The sequence below is a fragment of the Panthera pardus genome, unplaced genomic scaffold (assembly GCF_024362965.1).
Source record: "Panthera pardus isolate Hobbes unplaced genomic scaffold, ASM2436296v1 HiC_scaffold_11, whole genome shotgun sequence".
Lineage (NCBI taxonomy): Eukaryota > Metazoa > Chordata > Mammalia > Carnivora > Felidae > Panthera > Panthera pardus.
The window spans coordinates 60,658,459-60,682,136 of record NW_026526666.1 but is presented as its reverse complement, the minus strand read 5'-3'; the positions used below and the strand labels follow the sequence as shown (position 1 = coordinate 60,682,136).

The 23,678-nt window shown below is 46.0% G+C and overlaps 1 protein-coding gene across 22 annotated transcripts in view; it reads right to left on the bottom strand.

Moving 5' to 3' along the window:
* Nucleotides 1-23,678, bottom strand: part of DAB1 (DAB adaptor protein 1) — a 1,127,727-nt gene that overhangs the window by 5,495 nt on the left and 1,098,554 nt on the right. For 19 of the 22 annotated variants that reach the window (XM_053894788.1, XM_053894782.1, XM_053894796.1 and 16 more), the window contains 4 exons: nucleotides 21,192-21,300; nucleotides 13,019-13,567; nucleotides 9,110-9,237; nucleotides 8,658-8,768 (listed from right to left, as the gene is read on the bottom strand). In XM_053894788.1, coding sequence (XP_053750763.1) covers nucleotides 8,673-8,768; nucleotides 9,110-9,237; nucleotides 13,019-13,567; nucleotides 21,192-21,300 — 882 coding nt within the window. In that variant the 3' untranslated portion in view covers nucleotides 8,658-8,672. Of the gene's footprint in view, nucleotides 1-6,221; nucleotides 8,234-8,657; nucleotides 8,769-9,109; nucleotides 9,238-13,018; nucleotides 13,568-21,191; nucleotides 21,301-23,678 lie in introns of those variants that run through there. The other 3 variants (XM_053894781.1, XM_053894818.1, XM_053894792.1) reach the window with 3 other exon arrangements.

Genomic DNA, 23,678 nt, shown 5'->3' with positions numbered 1-23,678 from the left:
GATTTGTTATGCACCTCATCTCTTCCCTACCAATGCCTTGAAATGTTTCAAATACCTACTGCAAGGCTAACCATGCAACCTTACCGTGTTTGTGTTTTGGGGGTGGGCGGGGTGGAGCAAAGGGAGAAGTAGTGAAGTCAAGTACAAGTTCTGGGGAAAAGACATGTCCCGTCTATGCTGGGCTATAGGATGTATCTTCATCATTCCTGGGTAGAACTTCTCTGCCCACTCTTCTTTTTGGATATCCTAAGAACTCAGGCCGCCTTGATCTCACCCTACAATTTTCTCTATTCTAATTTTGGAAACTAATTTATTCAACAGAGAATGACACCTAAAAACAGAAGAAGACAGCAGGCTCAGACAGGGTAATTAATGCCACACTGCATTAACTTTCTGCAGCTGAGATAAATATTCACACATCTCCTGCTTGCCGGAATTTAGTTTCAAATACCCATCACAACAATGGTAAGGACTGCAGTCAACTCTCAATTATCCCCACTAATGAAGGGGAGCAGTGGTGTGGAAAACCCCAAGCAGCAGATAATCCCAAAGTCTGACACTGTGATGCATTATAGGTTTTGGCAATAGCTTTAACTTCCTTGTTACAGAATCTTAGACTGTCAGAGCTGGAGGGGAGTAAGAAATCATTTGATCCAGAAATTTCTGACCTGGCTTCTGGCAAGGTCATGATGGGGTCTTCAGGCTATTTTCAATATTCCAAAAGCCTAAGTGGAATCATACATTAACATAGCACACCATTGATATTTTTTGTTTTCTTTTGGCAGATCTGACCACATCTCTGCCCTGCTTCAAAGGCTCCCCAGTCACCCACAGGGTAGGGTCAAAGCTCCTTAGCTGGGCACACGAGACCCATTTGTCTCTTAGTCCATTAGAGCTAATAAATGCCCCTTCCAGACTGTGAATCAAAACCCAACCTTCAGGTCACGTAAATCATGGTTTTTTTGTTTTTTGTTTTTAAATGTCTTTATGCCTCTGCCAGAATGATCTTTCTGCAGTGGATTTGGTCATGCCATTCTCCTGCTCAAAACAATCCTCCTGACTCCTTATTACCCCAAAGAAAATGCAAACCCCTCAGGATGGCACCTTTCCAATATGGCTCCACCTTCTTATCCAGCCTCATTTATTTCCATTCTCTCTCTAATGCCCCACCTTCTGCTCTTCTGGTCACCCTGGTCACATGACAGGATTTTCCCATCTCTGAGACTCTGCTCGGGCAGTTTCTTCTGCCGTTGGGGCCTCTCTTTGTCCTACAATGGGAGTTTCTACTTTCAGACCCAGCCCCAGTAGAAAGACTTTCTGGACTCTGCAGGTGACATGGGCCACTCTGCTCCCACTCAGAATTTGGGCACAGTGGAGCTCACTGTGTAGAACATACTAGAAGATAACATGACGCAGTGCGGACAGAGGTCTATACAGGTCACGGCAGGGGACTAGGACTGGAGGACTCTGTGCGGGTTACTTTACCCCTCTGATTTCCAATTTCTTCATTAGTAAAATGAGCCTAGAAATCCTCTCTGTGAGAGGTGCGGTGAGGATCGAAGGAGGAAATATACATTGATTACCTAGCAGAAAGCCTGACACGTAAGAGATACTCCAAAAAGGTTAGGTCCCTCTTGCCTGGGGGGTGTGGTTTTATCCCTCCTTTGTAGAAGGTAGTTTTAGGCCTCACAATCACCTGTAGGTGGCTTCTCCTTCAGAGCACATAGGAGCCACTGTAATGGGGCTCTGTTAGGAAATCTAATAATGGCACTGGACTAGCCCAGGGAAATTGTGCGGAAAGAATGTGGGGTTAAATCTATAGAATCTGGGTGCAGGGTCCCGTGGAGAAGACACTTCCACATGTTTGCAGACGATGCCCCGTACGAATTATGTGTTCATGTACAGTAGCCATGGAGAATCACAGAATTAGGGTGATAAGAGCTTATGTTTACAGAAACATATACAGTCTGCAAGGACTTCCTTAGCTCACAGACACCATCTCACTTGGACTTCATAGTGAGGCTGTCCCCTGGATATTCCTATCTCTACTCATAGCGAAGAAGCAAGTTTCTCAGACCTTGGGGACTCACCCAAGGTCATTCAGGCAGCACGGGCAGAGCTGGGATAGAACCAGGTTTATTTGTTTGTTTTTTAGCTTTTTTTTTTTTTAAATTGCAATTAAATATGCATAGCAAAGCATTTGCCATTTGAATCATTTTTAAGTGTGCAACTCAGTGGCATTAATTATGCCTGCAGCGTTGTACAACTCTGTCATCACCCCAAACAGACTGCACTTACTAAGCAGTCTCCCATAGCCCCAACCCCTGGTAACCTCTGATCTGCTCTCCATTTCTGTGAGTTCACCTATTCTCATCTTAAAATCAACTTCACTGAGGTGTAGTTTGTAGACAATGAAATGTTCCTATTTTACGTGTACAGTCGGAGGAGTCCTGAAAAACATATCCACCCGTGTGGCCCTCGTCACCCTGATCAAGCTACAGAACTTCCACAACCTTCCCTGTGTCCTTTTCAGTCAACGCCTCTCTCCAGTGCCAGCCACCAGCACTGATCTGCTTGTGACCACTATCAACAGATTTGTCTTTTTCTAGAGTTTCATGGAAACGGACTCAGGTATCCTTAAGCCCACTGTCCTCTCCAGTACCACGTGCTCCCTCTTGTAGAAGGTCAAAGTAAGAACGGCTCGTGGCCTGACACCTCTCGCCTACAGGGAGAAAAGCTGAGGCCTCAGGCTTGAGGGTTGTTTTTCCTGAAGTTTCGGAAACAGAGGAGAGCAGCCCAGGGTGCGGTCTCTCGTTTCTGTGTCTGCTTCCTCACTTCCCCCAGTTGGCCGCCCCATTTTGGCTTGAGGTTTCCTATCCTGCCTTATGATGAGCTCCTTTCTGAAGCCACCTAAACTATGCTTAGTCCTTTGCACCCATTTAATTTTTATTAAGTTTATTTTCGGAAACGTTTTTAGCTACGTCTACCAAAGGATACGTCCCTTGAAAAAATTATGGGTGGAGAGAAGACAGGGCATGCTGAGAAAGGTGGTCTTAGAGGAGAGGTCAATGTGCACCATGCAATCAGCTTGCTGAGCAAGCCCGTCTATGTCTGGGGTCAAGCCAGGGGTCGGACCGGAGCCAGACAGGAGCTAAAGCTTGAGCCCCTCAGCACCACCCTGCTGAGGCAATAACCAGCCCCAACACTGGGGCCCAGCTAAGTGGGGTTTTTACATTTCCTGGCTTTGCAAATGAAAAAGGTGGTGGTAGCCAGGGAGTGGAAATGAGGCTGAAATGAATCAAGTCCTATCTGAAGACATGAATAGAATCATTAAAAATGCATGGGTTTTAGAGCCAGAAAGACCCTAGCAATCCTAACTTCCTGTATGAACTTAGGCAAGCATTTTACCTGGGCCTCAGTTTCTTCATCTGTAAAACGGGGCTTGTAACATCTACCTCAAGGGATTGTAACAAGTAACAAATGAGCTCAGATAACAAAAAATGTTTTAACAAATGCTGGGAGTCTTTGAACAAAAAGGAAAAAGAAAACCCCACAAAGTTTTCTGATCACTTTCAGGCTGCATGTTTGCCTTTCAGGGTAGAAAAGTCTTTAAAATACAGGATGGATTTAAGACAAATACCTCAGAGATGGACACTGCTGCCCAAATGCACTTGCTCCCTGGGATCTTGAGATGTTGCAACACACTTGGTGAATCCAGAGATGCAAAATCTGAGTTGGGGGGGGGGTTGTCCACAAACATTTTGATCAATTCTACATTTCTCCAACAATGATGGACACAAATTATCTGCTTTGCACATGTACATCATCTTTCTTGCTGTTGTCACAAAGTAGATGAAGACGCTGAGGTTGTTGATACCAATTCTCTGCCATGAGCAGAGGGTCCTGTCCAGAGTAAAGTCCTGGTCATCAGGACAGGGTACTGGATCTCAGGCCAATAGTCTCTGGGAACCCTAATAAAGTCAGCATATTTAAGGGGCTTCAGTCCTGTCCTTTGTTAGAATAAGGCAGCCTGGGGGAGGGGTGCTGTTAAAGATCTTATGTGAGGAGTGGGTCTTCCATGCCCTGACTGGGTGAGCCGGACAAGTTAGAAGGTTCTAGAATGTCAGCTGGAAGGATATGGGAATTGTTTTACAGAAGAGAAGACCAAAGGTCAGGAACGAAGCCATCTACCTCAAGTCACACAGCTGTTAAGTCAAAAGGAAGCTGCTAAAAACCCATGTGGTCCTGGTGGGGTTGAGAGCTCTCGAGCTATATAATGTGGATGTAGGTTCAAATCCTAGCCCCATTATGTGTAAATCTTGTGATTTTAGCAAGCCATGAACCTGTCTACTTGTCTTACTTGTCATATCTGTGAAATGGGAATAATAAAAATACTTAAGAGGGTGACCCTGAGGATTGAATTAGGTGATGTTTCTGGAAGGGTTATAAACACGCTAGTAATTTTGAAATATATTTTATTAGTAGTAGTAAATGAAAGGCATGGTGATTACCTTCTGCAGAGTGATTCTAGAGACAGTGAGTGGGATCTAAATCAGAGGTCGGCAAACCATAGCCCGTTGGCCAATTTTGGTGGCTGGCTGTTTTTAATAATTAATTTGATAAAGTATTTTAAATAAAGTATTATTGGCACTCAGCCACATTCGTTCCTTTATGCATTATCCCTTGTTGTTTTCTTTCTCTAACAGTAGAGTGGATTTGTTGTCACAGAGACCTGGCCCACAAAGCATAAATGTTTAATTTTTTTTTAATGTTTGTTTATTTCTGAGACAGAGACAGAGCATGAGTGGAGGAGGGGCACAGAGAGACAGAGACACAGAATCCGAAGCAGGCTCCAGGCTCTGAGCTGTCAGCACAGAGCCCAAGGCGGGGCTCGAACTCACAAATCGTGAGATCATGACCTGAGCCGAAATCGGATGCCTAACCGACTGAGCCACCCAGGCACCCCAAAGCATAAACGTTTATAGAGTTTGCTGACCTCTGGTCTAAACGATCAACATATTCTACTGGTGCCCATTCCTTCAGTGGCTTGGACCCATATCGAAATCTTGCTGTTTAGTCTGCTTTTCTCTTTTGACCTCCAGATTCTTGAATCCAGCAGCCTCCTGCATCTCTACTTGGCTGTCTCATGGGCATCTCAAGTTCAACTCAAGTTCCAAAGTAAACCCACCCTCTCTCTGCTCAAGCATACTGTCCTGTCTAGTTCCCCAAATTAGGAATGCGGGGGTTGTCCTTGGTTATGTCCTTGTCCTCACCTCCCACTTCCCTTCAGTCTTAACGGTCTCCTGATTTCGTCTTTTAAATATTTCTGGGCACCCAGCCCACCTCTCCACCCTGGCCGACATGGTCCTCAGAGGGGCCCTTCCCATCTCCTAACTGCATGACTCCAAGGCCTTGGGGTTGGACTTGCCTCTAACTGTTATGTCCAAGAGACAGACAGATTCTTTTCTGTTTTATATGGTTCTTTGGTTTAAGGCTCTGTTGTTTCATTGTATTTAAAAATAGAGTAATAACAATAATTCCAAATACATGTATTCTACTTCCAAAGCTGACAAAGCACTTTCATGGTCATGATTATTGATGCTGGGGCAGCCTGGGGAAGGAGCTGTTATAACTAATTACCCATATTTATCCACGTGAGGGACCAGGATACAAAGGGGTTACGTGCTTGCCTAAGGTCACCAGCTTTGAAACCATAATCCAGACCTAAGTCCCTGACTCTATGCACTTCTTTCTTTCTTCTTACAAAGCTTGTGTTTTTAATTTTTTATTTTTTTTAAAGATTCTTCCACCTAAAGCATCTGAAGTTCAGCTTTCTTTTCCCTTGAACACTAGAAATCCATGAGGTAGTATTTTACATGTCTTGGATTCCCACTATGAAGATCGGTATTAAAAACATGACAACGACTTATTATTTATGGCAATATCTATTGTTACTAAGGGAGACAGACCAAACAATTCCCCATTGTTACAGATGCAACTTCGATTTGACAGCTGGGAAAGTCTGATAGGCAGTTTATTTACTTAGCCATTTAACCAAATAAATGTTTTCATTTTCCTTTCATCTCCTCAAAAGCTAACATTTCGCCCTTAAAACTGCTCCAGAAACACATCAGTGAAGTATAAATTACCTGCCATTCCCACACCAGCCATTACAATATTATTTTGGTTCTTTTTCTTTTTACCCCCCCTGTTGACCCAGTCTTTCAAAGACACGGGATTGTCCCAGACGGGAGGGTAAGGGGAAAAATGAAATAACTGAAGATATTTCCCTTTATTGCTAAAACAGAACTGGTGTTTGAGATTGGTACTGAAGCTTCCACCTGCGAGGGCTGAGTCCGTTTGTTCTCTCTTATTATGGTGTGACGGTGTGATATGGCTTTCACTTATTAACAGATGTTACCCCCACCTACTAAGAACCGTGTGGGTATTTCTAATCAGAAGCAGCTGGAGATAAAATGCAAGGGTGATAAGAAGGACAAGACTCCTCCTTTCCAACTGTACAAAAACAGAGGGGAAAATAGAGCCACGGATGTAACTTTCTCTTCATAGTGTCCCTTCTCCAAATGTCTGGAAAGGCACTAAGCTGGTGCAGTAAGTAGATTTCTAATTGCGCAGATGAGCGGATGTGACAGGGGCGGAAAGATCACATGCAGCTTGTATTGCTGTTGATGGAGGGGCCCAGAAAGGCTCATGTGGACTTCAACTGTGGGTGTCTTAGGGGATATGTCTGCAAGGCTGGCATCAGCCTCTTGGCTTGGGATTCTCAACAGGCAATTGTGATAATGCCAAGTGGAGTGTTCAAAGGGAGAAAACTGTTTCATTGAAGATTACAGTCCAGCCCTTTTGGGGTTGGGAGCTATTTATTATAATTTATATGTGAATGTAAGCCTGCTTACTTTTTGGAAGTGAGAGGTGGCCTGTGAGCCCCCAGCTGGCATCATTCTGATTATGGGACTAGGGAAGCCAGAGAACTAAGAAATCACATTTTCCCATGGCATGGGGTTCTGGATGGAGCATCAAACATGGAATAGACTGAAGCCCCAAGACACAGTTCAGCTTGTTGGACTGTCTCAAGCTGAGCGGGCTCATAAAGATGAGGGTTTGATACATTGATCTGCAAATGGTGTAAGTCATCTTTGTTTTCTAGAAGAACTTCAATTTTAGGATGATGTTAGCTGTTATACTGACGAATGGCTCTTGTCACCTCTGGTTCATTCATCAAATTTTTCAGAAAGGTTGAGCACGTGAAATAAAACATACACAGGGGGGTAGAAAACCTCTTGGGGAATCTTTCCAAGCCATCCACCCATAATCCTCAGCTCTCCTCTTTCCTGGAACATTGACTTTGCCTTACATTCACCAGCTTCCCAAAGAGCTTTGCAAGGCTGAATTTTTAGACGGGTATTTTGCATGGCATATGTGTTATTATATGCTACTGTACTGGTATAAAATGTAGCAAAATATACAGCATGTTGAGCTCTTTCATCATAAAATCTATTAACAAAATGCACTTCCCAAACACTGTTTTAGCTTTCAATAACTGTCAAAATAACTTACATGCGAACTGAGGATTTTGAGCCTCAGCACCGAGTTATGAATGGTGAAAACTATTTACCATTTTAATGGTGCTGACCACGCTGTTCAGGACTAAGGAAAGGAACTCTGTGGGTATAGCCTTGCAGTCCTACACATTTGTGGAAAACTAGGCAGGTATCTGAAAATCGAACACATTCGTCAAGGAGCGACCTGAGAAACCACGTCTGGGCAACGAGGTGTACTTCTGTCTCCTGAGAAGGTTTGCTTCGTCAGCTCCTCTTTCTTGGGACCAAATCAGATGTATTGAGATTCAAGTGCCAGAAGCCACTTCTAGTGAATGTAAGGACACTTCTCTCAAAGTAGCTGCTGATGGAATCTGAAGTGGTTCAGCAGCAAACCACATGCTGTAGCACAGGTGCAAACAGCAGTGCGTCAAGCGAATGCTACGTGTCTCTGAGCTTCGCATTTTGCCTTTACGTTAGGAAGGGCGAGGGGGTCCCTTGTGGCAACACTAAATGGGCTGCTGTGAGCTTACGTCTATCAGTCTCATTCCAAGGCTTGTTCTTGCTTCTTCGCCTGGCTTCACCGGATGTTTGGTTGGTGACCTCTTTAGGTCTGTGGAGTGTAGGCAGATGCAGGGACACTTTGCTTCAAAGGTTAAAGCATTTGGATCCCACTGCAGTGAGAAATTATCAGGGTGGGCAGGATGCGTCCATCTCAGAATGCTGATGCTTTCAGAAACTGAATCCGTGTTAATATTGACCATGCCTCATTCTATCACCGCCATCCACTCAGAACATATCATTACTAAAAGAATGGGACCGATCCCCACTCCTCACCCTAACCCCTACCTAGCAGTATACGTCAAAGGTCATGCATCCATGAGGAAGAACAAGATGGCAAATAGACACGATGCAGGGAGAAAGGGTGCAAACATCAGGAATACGCTCAGGCAGGGAGAAAGGGTGCAAACATCAGGAATATGCTCAGGCAGGGAGAAAGGGTGCAAACATCAGGGACGTGACTTCAGCAATGGAGAACAAGCAAAACAGAAAGCAGATAGCTTAAGGGTGAAGGAGATAAAAAGAACAGATACCTACCCAGACCTGTGCTATCTAGCTACTGGCCTGTGGACTTATATTATCACCACTGGGCTCCCCACTGGGCTCCCCAAATGGATCACTGTTGGATGAGGCCTGTGATCCATCAGGCTAGAACACAAGAAGATAACACTTTTTTTTTTTTTCTTTTCAACAACGGAAAGCATTAGACAGCTGGGCACATTTTCATGCACACGTATAATCAGTTATTTTCAAGGAGGCAGCACCTGCGGTTAGCGGGTGCCACACCCACAAATGCGGGACTCGCGGGAAGGACTTCATGAAAGGAACATGGCTTTCAGCTGCTCATTTGAACATGAAAGAAAGCCCCTCTCGCACCCCGCCTAGAACATGAGAGTCTATGCAGGGCTCCTCGCCCACTGTCCATTTCAGATACAGAGGTCTTAATCTTAAGGAACAACAAAACCAGAAAGAACAAGGTGGTCACTTACAGCTTCTTGCTCTTCGCTTTTGCTGGGACTTTCAAAGCCCTCCTCGAAGATGTCGTCTGTGGTAGGATCGCTGGCGTGGGATGCAGATGATTTGGACGGAGAGCTCTGTCTAGGGGCTGGGGTTGGAGCTACACAGAGACCATGCACAGAGAGGGAACATCATTAAGTGTCTGGCTGCAACCATTTACATCCCACAGGGGCCTCAGGGATCGGCTTATATTCCAGTCAAATCCAGCACTCTGCTTCCTATCCTAAGTCAGGTCGGTTGAACAAGCGAACATCTCCTCTGTACGTATTTATCCTGGCCCTCTCACACACCTGATGCTCAGGTAGGAGCAGGTGCATATGGGCGGGTCAGGCAGTGGTTCTCAAGGAATGGTTCCTGGCTCAGCAGCAGGAGCATATCTGGGAACTTGCCAGAAATGCACATTCTTAGGCCCCCACCCCAGACCTACTGGTTCTGAACCTACTGGTTCAGAAACTCTGCATTTCTACACACTCCAGGTGATAAGCACCGACCAGATTTTTCTTTCTTCTCTCTTCCTTACCGTCATGCATTTATTTCAATAATAAATAGACTGGAGGATGGTGATGCCCTCTATGTGTCAGATGTGGCCAGAAACTTCACAGACAGGATCTCCAACCCTCCCAAAGCCTCTTTGAGGTAGGAGTTATCCTGATTTTACGGATAAGGGAAGTGAGGGTGCTAAATTGCTCAAGGCCACACAGTTGGTGAATGGTAGAACCTCGCACGCGGCAGGTATTTGATAAACACGTGTTGCACGAAGATAGCCTCAGTGAGGTGGGGGGATGGATGGAGCTGCTGGCAGGTTGACAACTAGCACTTTACTTCTCACTGCGTAAGGCTCTGCGCTTTCTGTCCCGGCCTTCCCACGTTTTCCTCATCTCACTTGTTCCAGAGGTTCTAACAAATATGCCAGTTGAAGCCATTCTTCTTTCAGCGATTTCTAATTTCGCCTGGAAAACACCAGTCACTGGCTCAGCCCCAAATGAGAAAGTGGTTATGGCTTGATTTAGTAGCTAAATTCCAAATGACACGGATAAGGCCTCCCTACCATAACTGCCCAGAATTTACTAAATCTGGCTGTTTGTCAGATAGTGAGTGATTCTCAAACTTGGTGAGTGCCTTTTGCCTTGATGGATATGTATTTAGAATAATGATGCTCTTTACTTTGTGCCAGCAAGCTGGGCACCGCATTCACGGCATTCTCTAATGCGAATGCTGCAAAGAGCTGTTTAGCTATTGTTCTTTTCTGATGAAGACACTGAAGCTCAGAGAGGTGAAGTGACTTTCTCAGAGTGAAGAGCGCCACGAAACAGGAGTGCTGGGATTCAACATGGGTCGGTCTCTGCTGTGCGGCCAACTGTGTGCTCCATTTCCCTCTTTTTTTAATGTTTGTTCATTTTTGAGAGAGAGAGAGAGAGAGAGACAGAGCATGAGTGGGGGGCAGGTCAAAGACAGTGGGACACGCAGAATCTGAAGCAGGCTCTAGGCTCTGAGCTGTCAGCACAGAGCCCGACGCGGGGCTCGAACTCACAAACGGCCAGATTATAACCTGAGCTGAAGTCAGACCGTGCGCTCTATCTCTAGTTGTGGTTTACTTTTGGTCCGACTGATCCTCCACTCAAAACATTCTGAAGGTGATGCTTCTGCATAAGAGGATATAAAGACTGGCTTCACTCTTTTCTTTGAAAGAAAACACTTTTTTTTTAATTTAAAAGGAAATCTGTTTTGTTTTGTGAGACGATTATGGAGCAAACTAGTTGTAGTGAGTTTAAGTGAGATGAGCGATCTGGAAACACCCTGATGTGTGATAGCTGTTTATACATGTTAGTGTAACTGGATTCTGAATTGTGTTTGGAAGTGGCTCCTTGCCGACTAAAGGCTGAGAACCCAGGCTGAGCTGCTGTCTGAGAGGTAGACTGCTCCCACTTACCAGATGAAATTGATTGGAAGCATAATCAGGCATTTATTGACATGTCTCAGGCTGCAGAAGGTTTTCTAGAATACCTCTATAATCTACAAGAGTGGTTCTAAATTTGGGGCAATTTAAATCCCGGGGAACGTCTGGCAATATCTCGGGTCATCTTTGACTGTCATGACTAGGGGCAGAGGATGGGTGCTTCTGGAATCTAATGGGTGGAGGGCAAGGGTGTTGCTAAATGTCCTATGAGCACAGCACAGATCCCACATCAAAGGATGATTTGGCCCAAAATACCAACAGAGTCAAGGTTGCAGAACCTTGCTCTAAAACACAACAGTAACTGAGCGGCCTGTTTCCTTCATTTCAATCTCTATGACCTTTCACAAATGTCTCCCACGGGCGAGATGCTATGCTAGCATTATGAGAAGGGTACGAATGATTAGGACACATTTCCTGTCCTCAAAGAATTGAAACTTTCGTTTTATTTATGGCTGGCACACCAGCCTGTTGAAAGAGAGCGCTTGTCGTCAAGAGAAGCTTATTTATGCATGACTCTCATTCTTCGACCATTTCATTTTTTATTCATTATTCTTCATTGAAACCCTATGAGTTAGAGTTAATAGTGAGGCCCCTGCTATGTAGATCATATGGCCTGAGTGGAAGTGTGTTGTTTATACACACCGAAGACATTCCTTTTCAGAACAGCCTTCCAAACCTGGCTGAAATGACACTATCTAATTGTGTTAGCATTAGATTTTTTCGACAATTCACGATATTGGCCAAGCAGTGATCCATATCATCTATGACAGTAATGAAAACGCCAAACTCATTGTTCCATGAGACTTTTCTTTTCCCTTATCAATTGTCAAGGCACAGGCTGAATCGGCAGACACCTTTGCGAACGGTGTCGACCAAGCATATCCATGCTCAAGTGTGTCTGGATTCTGATTGGCTACATGGGTATGATTTTCCGGATGCTTGCAGTAGAAAAGTGAGCTGGGACAGAATCACTGAATGCCTGAACTAGGAGGCACATGGCTCATCCAAGCCAACTCGCATATTTTACCCATGATATAGCTGAGGTGAAGAAGAAGAGTCATACGTTTACCCAAAGACACAGCTTGTGGTAGGAGAGCCAAGGTTTGGAACCCTGGTCAGGATTCTGCAGAAAACCACTCACTATGCAACAATAATGGTGATAAAAAGACTTTAAACTCCGTGAGGTATACAATGCTTCAGTAACTGTACCACTGAATCCTTTTAATATCCCTTAGCCTAAGAGAGATGAGGCAATTGAGGCTCATGGAAATAAAATCACTCGCCCATAGGCACAAAACTACAAAGTGATCAACCTGGTCCTTGGTTCCCAGTCTAGAGGTTTCTGCAAGGCTACTGATTTTTCTCTTTGCCTACCCAAAGCCTTAAGCCCAAATCTGGCTTCTACTATACTAGTTGGACGAGACTTACAGCTGCTCTTTCTCTCCAAGTTTTCTCTTGATCTTAATTTTCTGTTCTAATTTTTTGTCCTTGTCCCCCAAACATCTGCGGTTCCCATTCACCCTGCATTTCCATTTCAGGAATCTGTGTGTCATAAGCAGGGATCATGAGCGAATGGATGTGAACAAATAAAACTTGAGCAGCAGAGTGACATGGTAGAAAAGCGACAGGTTTGTATTCGATGCTCCCCTTCTGCCTACCCTCCTGTTTTTGAACTTCACTATATTGGCCAAAAAGGTCTAACAAAACCTGTAATAAGCACTGTTATGAGTATAAAAGTAATCAAAGCCATTATACGAAGTAGGTATGTATATTATTGTTGGTACCTCGTACCGGGCAGCTATTATTATTGTTAGTAGTGATGTAAACAAGGAAGCCTGCTGCATGGGAACCGAAAGGAGTTCACTGACTCCAGAAGCAAGGCGTCGCTCTCACTGGATTTATGTTTCCAAAGACAGGCACTCACGTGAGTTGGTTGATGGCGTGGTAGAAGTCACGGGGGTCAAATTCAACTGGGAGATGTCAAAGTCGTCACAGTCATCTGTATCCTGTGCCACCCCGACTTTGTTGAAGTAACTGGAGAAGGCCTCTGAGGTACAGGTGAGGGAGGGTTGGTCGGGTTTGCGGGAGGGCACGGGTGGAGGCTGGGCCATCTGGAAATCCTTAAACATCTCTTTCCCCATTTTCTGCCTGGGCTTCTCGGTCTGTGGACTTGACCTGGTGGAGTCACCCGTGGTTGGGACGGTCGCAAGCGGGGTGAGGGGACCTTGGAACATGGCGGCTGGCAAAGGCATAACAGTTTGTGCGGGCATGAAGGCGGCTGGCGGAAACTGCCCGGCCACAGCTGGCCAGGGCTGCTGAGTGGCAGGGAAGAGACCCGGCTGGCCCCATGCGATGGGCTGAGCCCCCGGCATCACCTGAGCGACTGGTGGCTGAGCACCCATGGCGATCTGCTGTTGGACGAGGGGCTGCTGGCCCCAGAAGGATGGGAGGACAGCGCCCATTGCAACATAACCTGGAAGGGGGTAGAAGAATAGTCAGGCACCCTAGGAAAGAACAATCCACGGATTCAAGGGATAAGCAGAAAGATAAATGAACAACCATTAAGTGTCAGGCTATGTGCAAGGGACTGGAGACACAAAGATGAGTGAGACAGAAGCCTCTACTCTCAGGGAGCGTTCTGTCTAGAGCAATGGTCAGGGGAAACTTCTCCGGGGAGGCGATTCATAAGTGGAAACCAGAATGCAGTGAGGGAGCAAGCCAGGCAGACATCTGGAGGATAATGACAATATTGCTAGAATTGCTAAAGATTTCTGACACCAGAGCCTGGAGAGCCGGTGTGTCCCATGGGAAAAGGCAGACAACTGGACATCAGGCACATGTGGGTTTCAATCTTGCCTCCCCTTCTTCCTAGGCCTGGGACATTCTCAATCGTGCCAGTTCTCTAAGCTAAAAGTCAGGCTCCTTGTTGGAAAGCCAGGTAGGAAGATCTTCCTTCCAGGCATCGAAGCCGTGTGCCAAGGGAAGAACCAGAGTGTCAGTTTGCGAGGCATGGGTTAAAATTCAGACAGCCACTTCTTATCTCTGAAATTTAGGGAGTGCTCACAAGCTCTCTAGGGCTCTGCCTCCTTATCTGAAAAGGGGACGTTAAATACCTTCTGTCACACAGGTCTGGTTTACAGATAAGTGGAGATGATGTATGTGAGGTGGAGTCCTACACCAGACACAGAGTGAGCATTTGGTAAATGTTAGCAGTTAGTAGTATTTGAATCAGATAAAGCCTTTGAAGTACTCAATTCCTTGCCTGTATACAGCAGCCATGTAATAAATGGTAGCTACAGGTATTATTACACACGATTTCTGTGTTATGATGATGATGTCAATTTTAGGTGACTGTCTACTCGGGGGCACCTCATACAGTGGCATATGTTGGGTACTGCGAAACTCCAGGGTGTCCACTCACGTAGGTTGCCATGAGAATTGTTGGCCGTACTAAGTCCTTTCAGGTGAGATATAACCATTTTAAAAGCAGCACAACTGATACGTTCACATGAACAAAAGTAACATGAATCATTTCCACTTAGAAATGACTGTAACATTCTAGGTACAGCATTAGATACATGCTTTACATCTTCACAAAATCCTCACAGGGGAGGTGTTCTTATTATCTCTATTTTAGGGATAAGGAAATTGGTGCTCAGAGAGGGAAAGTACTGTGTTTGGGGTCACACAGTCAGTGCCAAGTGGGATCAGGATCTGAACTGAGGTCGTCCATCCCCGAAGCTAATGTTCTTCCCTCTGTACCACAGTGCCCCACGCAGACGGCCAAGACCAATTTCTGATCTTCGCACAGTCAGTACACCTGGTACAGTCACCCAGGGTTTCGGCAAAGTGTGGGCGGGTCCAGAGAAACTCCCACGTGCTTCCGGTGGTCCCTGCCCTTCTCAGGGGGCCCAGGGGTCATATGCATGTGCCGCTGAGACTTGGAGACAGATGCCCCGGCCAGGCGGAGTAGAGGATGGAGACGCCGACTTGGCCTGACTTCTCAAAACCAGCCTTTTCATGGCTGTCAGAAGGAGTTTGCAGGTGTGCAGCAGTGAGGCCAGGAAAGGAGGAGTGGATGCAGGGTATCCTAGCAACTTCCAAAGGGAAGGCAGGCAGGCGCTGTGGTGCTGGTCGGGTCATGGGTGATGTCAATGACCCCGGGGAGCCCAGAGAAATCACGTGCAGAGGGCGTCACTCACGGTCCACCCTCAGATCCCTTCAATGATGAATAAGGAATGGGGGCGGCATTGAAAGTCTAGCCATTCCTTGTGACAGGAGGTGCCAGAGAGTCAGAGACAGGACACATGGGCTTCTTGCTGATTAATCCAGCAGTGTGCAATGCACTTATGGAGCATCAAGGAGCAACACAGACAATATCCTTATGAGATCCCCTGAGCCCTAGCGCACTGAACTAAGAGGGGCGAAGACACAATGACGTTGACACTCCAAACCTGACAGTCGCTTACGTTGATTTTCACCTCACCTATCACCTAATAAGGCTATGACTTAAGCCCACCAACAGACTAAGAATTCTGCAAGTGTGTTTCTTACTTTCTGATTTATTTGGTGGGGCCCAGGGGTTCTCAGTTGGAGGGCTACCATCCCTTAGGAGGTGACCAGGATATCTGGGGCGTGTATTTGGGTGTCAGGGCAATTGGCTAGAGGGAGACACTACCCGCATTTAAGAGGCGGCGAGCGTAGATATCCTACAATGTCTGAGACCAACGTGTGCAAGTTATACCACAGTGTATCTTACAGCTGAGTATGGACTGGACTTTGAATTATGTGGAAAGGCAAAGTTTCATTGCACAGTTTTCTAGGAAGGTCACAACTGTGTACTCTGAGGGCAGACTGTATTTTGTTTTGTTTGAAACACTGTTAAGAGCTGCTCCCCATTTGGGAAAGCTGTGGTCCCGACAGAAACACTTCTCCTGGTGTTTGAGCCAACACCACGTTCATGCATCTGTCTGCACCTGCAGTGCCTCTCTTTATAGGTATGCACACCAGGCCACTTAGTAGGACATCTAGTGTGCTCGGACCTGGGTGTTCTCCGTATTCAGATACGTACCTTTTTATTATAAGTTAGCTTTTGAAAAGTTCCTCCTTATAATGCAGGCATCATATTGACTTTTTAAAAAGCTGTGTAGGTAAGTTATATTATCGATGAATTTCAAGAATTTGAAGGTGACATTACAAATATTTGTCAAAAAAGGGGGCACTGGGTCTGACATGGGGGAGACATGGATCTTTCAACTACCTCAAACTTGCTGCCCATTTATTTTTAAATGTTTATTTATTTTTGAGAGGGAGAGGGAGAGGGAGAGGGAGAGGGAGAGGGAGAGAGAGAGAGAGAGAGAGAGAGAGAGAGAAGGTGGACAGAGGATCCCAAGTGGTCTCTGCACCAACAGCAGAGAGCCTAACGCGGGGCTCAAACTAACGAACCATGAGACCATGAGCTGAGCCGAAGTCGGACACTTAACGGACTGAGCCACCAGGGCGCCACTTGATGGCCATTTTGATGAAGGGATGGAAGGTTTCAGCCTCCAGCCAGGCTATTTTTTAGTTTGCTTCCGCTCCGCCCCCCTCGTTGCCCCTGGAGGACTGTTCCAAAATGCAAATACAGTGCTTCATTGTCTTGAGTATAAGGTTCAGATGCCTTAGCTTGGCTCAGGAGCCTTTAGGGGTCAGTCCCCTTTCCCACCTCTCCATCCCATTTTCACGGGTACCTTTCCCCACAGCACCTGCAAACAAAACTCCACCTGCTCTCTCTCATCTCTGCTGGTGCTTCTGCCAGGAAAGCCACCCCCTCCTTCATGTGGCTACTCCTTACATGCTCTCTGAGAACCAGTTCAGCATCACCTGTGCTGGGCGCTTTCCCTGCTCTGGGGATTCAGCTGGTTCTCCTCCTCTGGGCTTCCGCAGTCCTCAGTGTTCATCTCCGTTATGGCACTTGTCACACTGTGTTGTTATCGCCCAGTTACTCTGTCCTCCCTCATTAGACAAGAAACCACCTGCTGGCAGGAACCCTTTATTTTCTCTCTCCACCTCCTCTGTGTCTACCACAGTTGTGGGCCACATCGATGGCCCCCTAAATGCTGGAGACTGGAGAAAGTCTCTTTATAAAGGTGAATGAGTTACAGTGGAATAAATGCCTCCACTGCATTTTTCCAAGTGTACAATTAAACTCCAAGATCTGTAAGTACTGTGATCTCTAAAGATTCTACTGTCGGTGGCAGGTTTTTCTTTCACTCTGTCTTTTTTTTTCCCCCACAAGGAACCAACAGATGGGCTGTGTACACTTTTCTGGAGAGAGCTATTAGCATGTCTCCCTGGCTTCATGCCATCTGCTTCAGACCAAAGTACAATATTCAAAAGAAAAAAAAAAAGCAGCACGGGGTAATTGGGTATCATGTTTGGGAACTCGCAGGTCTGACTTGCTTCTCCTGGAGGGGGGTGGTCTCTGAAGCCTGGGCTGTCCCCAAATCTGTGAGCTAAGGCTCTCAGGCCACATGGCATTGTGCATGCCTGACGGCACACCTCGGTAGCAGGACTGTGGTAGCAGTGGACCTGGGGAGCCACTTGGTGTGTGCCACGGCAGCCACTTAACTGCTTAGTAACATTTAGTCATTAATGTTCGACAGTGGAGGGAGGAGGGGCCACGGAGCATCTGTTTATGCCACGGAGTGTAGATCAATCATAAATCTCCTTACTGTGAAGTGAAAGGAAACACCTGCATTACTGCCTTCCAGTTAGATTTTTAAGAAGTGTTGAAAATTGCAATTTACAACCAGATGCTTGCACCTGGGGATACCTCATTATTTGGATTAAAAAAAAAAAACAGACTAAAATATGGGAAAAATACAGGAAACGAAGGTACGCCCTGAACATTTATGCAGAGCTTGTATGGTGATGCTTATTTACATCAGCACAATCGTTCATTCATTCATTCATTCATTCATTTATTCATTCATTCATTCATTCATTCATTCATTCAAAAGTAGCCCTATTGGATGCTAAGCACTATTTCAGTCTCTGGAGATGCAGTGAAGAACAAAACAGTTAAAAAAACATCCTTGCCCTCATGGAGCTTACTGATCCTAGCAACAAGCCTCTGGCATAGCTGTTTTCAGTATCTCTTTACCCCGTACACGAGAAACTGCAGCTTGCTGAGGGGAGGGCTTGTGGCAGCTGTCACAGAGCAGGGGGTGGGGGCCAGGGCCAGGGCTCCTAATGGACAGGCTAGCAAATGTGCTGACTGCTTACTCATGTCAACGCTGCCAGGCACTGTTTTCAACGTTCTAGTACATGTATTAACTTGTGCAATCGACCAGCTCTGTAAGGTGGAATTACCGTCCCCATTTTACAGACAGGTTCCCTGAGGCTCAGAAGACATTTAGCTGAGTATTGCACAGCTGGCTAGTGGCAGGGCCTGTATTCAGACACGGTACATTCTCTGAGCCCCCAGGCCAGCTCTGCCACACACAGGAGGCCAAAGACCTAAACTTTATTGCTGGGATGTTTTTCTAAATGTTCCAAAAAGGTAAATGAAAAAATATAGGTTGGACAAGACATTTTCTTCTGCTTTAGACATAAGAGTAATAATAATAATAATAATAATAATAATAGCAAAAACAGCTGCATTTCCATGTGAAGCATTAGGATGCTAATAAGTTTCAAGGCGCTTAACTTTATTTTCTCACTTAATTCTCAAGATACGGTTGCAAGGCAAGTGTTATTTTCAATTCAGGTATAAAGATGAAGAAACTCTGGCTCTGACACATTAAGTAATTCGCTCAGGAGTCTAACACATAAATAGACGAGCCAAGATTCAAACGCAGCCCATCTATTGTCCTGCATACCATAGTTCATGTCCCCGGCTCCCTACCACTGGCTGGACAATGAGGGACAGGCAGATGGAGACCCAATGTCTGCAGAGATTTTTTCTTTAGGGCGAGTTAAAGGAGGAAAAGGCTGACAGGTGACCACCAACTGAAGTCTATTTTTGTTCCTCAGCATATCTGAAGCAGAAGCAGGCACTTCAAGAAGCAAAAATGTGCTCACTGAAATTAATTTTGCACTTCCATTCTAAAAATTGAAAATTGGAACATAATCTATTAATTTTATATTATTTTATTTTATTTTGTTTTTATTTTAGCAGCTGTAGAAACTGAATCTGGATGTGATGTGGCTTGTCCATAGTTTGCAACACGGCTGGTCAATTAGCAAGTTGAAAACCCAGGTCTTCAAGGCCCTAATGTGACACAGGCTCAGGAGGAGGCCCAGAGCAGTCCTGTGCAAGACCTGGGCAGGTCCTTAGGTGCTTTTACTGAAACATTAGGGTCGGAAGACGTGTGATTGCATTTTGTCCCACTCTCACTTACACAGAGGGGAATGGAGACTCCTTGACTAGAATACTCTGCACCCTGACATCTTCTTGGCTTCCTCCCTCACCCCTTCTAGTCTGCTCACATTTCACCTTTGCATGAGCCCCACCTGACCATAACCAACCTCCATTTACACCTGCTCTCCACATGCTCCAAAGCTCCCACACTTCACTCAACATTTTCTTCTGCCTGCACCACTTACCGTTTTTGAACGTATTACATAAGTTACTTATTTTTATGTTGTTGCCTGTTTCCCCAGTAGAAAGGAAGCTCTCTGGAGGCAGGACCTGTGTCTGGTGCATTCACTGACATACCCCAGGCACCTAGAACAGGGCCCGGCTCATGTCGGCACTCAGTGAATGTTTGTGGAGTGAACATTTCTGCCAGTTTGTTAGTTTGGGGCCTAAAGTTCCCATCACCTGTTCCAGCACATCTTCACGGATCAAACAATGAGGATGAAGCATGGGGATTCTCGACATAGGAAGGCGATACATTTCTTACGGAAAATTGTTACTCTTATTTAAGATAACATATTCTATTACACTATTCCCAAGGAAATTTTAATATCTATTTGAGGTAAGGAACTAGTCATCACCACAGTCCCATTTTAGAGAGGAGTATAAGAGATTTGATTGGGAAGCTGGTCAATTCAATATGTTTCCGGGTTACTTGCATATTCTACATTTTAAGTTAGTACCAATCTCTGTTGCTTCTGAAAATTTCATACAACGACCTCTGGGCTCATGGGGAATAACTGTAACTATTTCATAAGAGACTGTGAATTTTTACTTCACTTTGAGTAGCAGCAAGGTTCACATTTGGTGGCAAGAATTTGCTTCTAACACTATATAATTAAAATTATTTATAGAAAAAAACACAAGAAGATTTGTATTTGAAAATATTCAGGCTCTATTTGCCATATCTAAGAATGAACTAGAAAGCTGAAGCCACCCAGATGTCAAATATGTAGCTAAAGAAGGAAAAAAAGTCTTTAAGGCTCTCATGTATGTAAAGAGCAGAATATCATCTCTGGCCACATTCAAGTATACTGCCCTGGCTACGTGGAGTGCCTGTTGCCATGGAAACAAATTAAGGTGTCTGAGATCCCACCAGTTCATACCATACCTACAATACTGTTCCTATATATATATATATCTTACCCTGTTGTAAAAGTAGTATATATATTTTAGAGAATGTTTGGAAAACAGAACAAATACTTTCAAAATCACTAAGAGCTCCATCACCGTCCCAATTCACTGTTGGCAGTTTTCTCTGTCCCTCAATGTCCTGTATACATGGAGAACCTCCTGGTTCTTGAGTCTCTACCAAATGAGGCAGACACCTATCAATCAGATCTCAAGAGGTCTGTGGAGAGCTAATATCCCTCACCTGCCACTTTCCTCTTTCTGGCTGAGATGGATAGGAGGAAATGAACTTGTACTGATTTGCACGGCTCTGTGTGCAGAGGGCTCCCTAGCGCTACATACGTGAATCACCTAGAAGCTTGACCTTTCCAGGTGAATTCATCTACAGCAGACTACAGATTTGTAAACACTCCCTCAGCCCCCACTGGCAGCCTCTCAATGTCACCTAGAGAGACCGGTGGTTCCACAGGTGTTCTGGCATGATCTGGCAGCTGTTCAAGTCAACCCTTTCTCTTTCTTGATGAGTGGAGGCCGAAGGAAAGGAAGCAGGTGGAAGACAGCTTACCTGAGGGTACAGCAGCAGTGCCGAAAGGTACAGAACTAAACATGTCTGCACTCGCCGGGAGTGTCTGAGATGAAGACGGGATAAAGGCATCACCTGGAGTTGCAGGAGTCTGTCAGACAGAGAGAGGCAGAAGGTGCATGAGGCTCCCAGGAACCCTGGTGCAGCGGCCATCAAGGATGGGGAGCAGCAGGTGCAGGAAATAAGGGGCAGGGGATGCTGCAGAAGCAAGCCACGGTCCAAGCCACGTATATGGTATGCAGACCACGAGGTGGTTGTACGTAGCAACCACAGAACAGGAAAAATGATACCTACCTATAGAGCAACTGTGATAATTAAGTGGGACCATGCATTTAAGTCACTGAATGCTGAAGCAATAGCAGGTGATCAGCAAAGAGTGGTCAGTACCATGACCCTTTAGTGTGAGACCCTGCCCCCTGCGGGTATTTTCAGGCCATCACATTACTCCATAATATCTGGCTTTCATCCTTTAGGGGTGGTCAATTTAAATGGACACGCGTCCACTCAGGACCTACTATGCGTCTCGTTCGGGGCTTGTCACTTAATACACGATAAATAAACAGCTTGTCTAAATGAACAATCAAGCTTAGCGACTAGAGCAGAGATCCTTGTGTGCTGGTGCCTTTTCAGAATTCTGCCTGAATCTCCACGTGTAAAGAGAAGTAAACATTTTCAAGAAGATGATAAAAAAAAAAGAAACAAAAACAAAAGCAAAAAAACAACAAAAAAACCACCACAACAACAATGCCTAAGGAGGTGCAAATGCTCAAGTGCCCAGCCTATGCTGGCATCCGAGAGAGGTCTGGCGCATGAGCTGCTGGCTAAGGTGAGGTGTGCTGAAATAAATCAAATAAATCAAGTAAATCAAAGGGGTACTGAGGGGTACTGAAAGAAAAGCATCAGCCCTCAGGGTTTTAAAGGTCCATGCCCATTTGCTGCAGCCTTTTGCCTACAAAGTATGCCTATTCCATGCCATGACATCCTTATTTTTCTTTTCCCCTTGGAATAGACTGGGGCAAGCAATTAATCCTGAAACCACAGCAATTAGACAAGGCCATTTTTAGAGCAGGAGCCCGGGGGAGGAATGGCATTGTTCTGAGGATTCTTAAATACCCATTTGTAACGCACTTGGGTTCGGGGCCAGAAACATAGCCATGAGCTGCTGCAGTAAGCACTTTTGAACACAATCAACACCCTGCTGTTTCCCACACGTGACCCTGGGCGAGTCACATGTCCTTTCTGGGACTCAGTTTGCTCATCTGTAAAATGAAGGGAGGTTAGAAGATCTCTTCAGACCTTTCTGGCTCCACGGCTTGAGTCTCTAAGTGCCCAAGATGCAGCTGTTGCCCCTGGGATGGAGGAGAGGAGCTCCTGGAGACAGGAGCTGCTGTCCCCACTGTCACGGCTGCTCTGGACATCAGGTATCGGGAGCAAGGCAGCTGTGTCTAGAGTCCCAGGCGGCAGCTGTGGGCAGCAGAGTCTCGTGCCATCTGTCCTCAGTCATGAGGGTACATACAGCCTCTTCTCTGAGACACATCTTGCCAATGAACCATAGCACCATCCCTCCGGCTGTACGACCGAGCAGCACCCAGAGGAGCTGCCCCCTCCCAGCGGCTGCTGCTGGTGCAGCTGCGGCCGACTGCCTTCTGCCCACCTCCCACTTCCGGTGAGCGGGCAGGGGAGGCTCTGGAGGGGCCATCTCAGCTCTATTCTTTGCTATGGCCACAGGGTTGCCTTTGAATGCAACCGGTTCTCAAAGCACTGGGATTCCATTTTGCTTAGGTTTTCATTTTCAAATTAGGGTTCCCAGCAGTCTCTGTCCCGTTGTAAGCAGTGACAAGCAATGGGAGACACACCCTGGCTGAAACTAGAGCTGGGACTCCAAAGCTTCATGAGAAGCTCCAGGAAGCAAGAAGGCAGGTGGGAAGTGGAGGGGCGGGGGATGAAAAGAAGAGGCAGAGCCGATAAAGGAAGAGACAGGAAAAGACAGAAAGGGCCAGGGCAGAAGGTGCTTCTTTTACTGGGCTGACCACCGGGCTGTGCAGGCTCTGGGTTGGCGCTGACAAATGCCTCACTGTGTGTGCAGTCCTGTGGCCTTTCTTGCCCGTATTTCAACTAGAGCATGTGCCCCGTGCAGGCAGGGACTCATCCCGCTGACGCTGACGTCTTTCTCCACTGCCCCGCAGGGCAGCAAGTACACGCGGGGGTGGGGGGGGGGGGTCCTGTAATCGCTGATGCATGGTTTCACTTATTTCTCCAAATAGATGCATGTATCATAATTCCTTTAAAAAGCAGCAGAGGAAATTGAGGTTTAGAAATGCTGGTTTTCCCAAACCACACAGCTAGAAAGAATCAGAGCTGGAACCCACCTGTGGCCCTCTTTTACCCAAAGCTCATATTCTCCTCACCATGCAGCTGAAGGAGGGAAAGGGAAGGGAAGGGAAGGGAAGGGAAGGGAAGGGAAGGGAA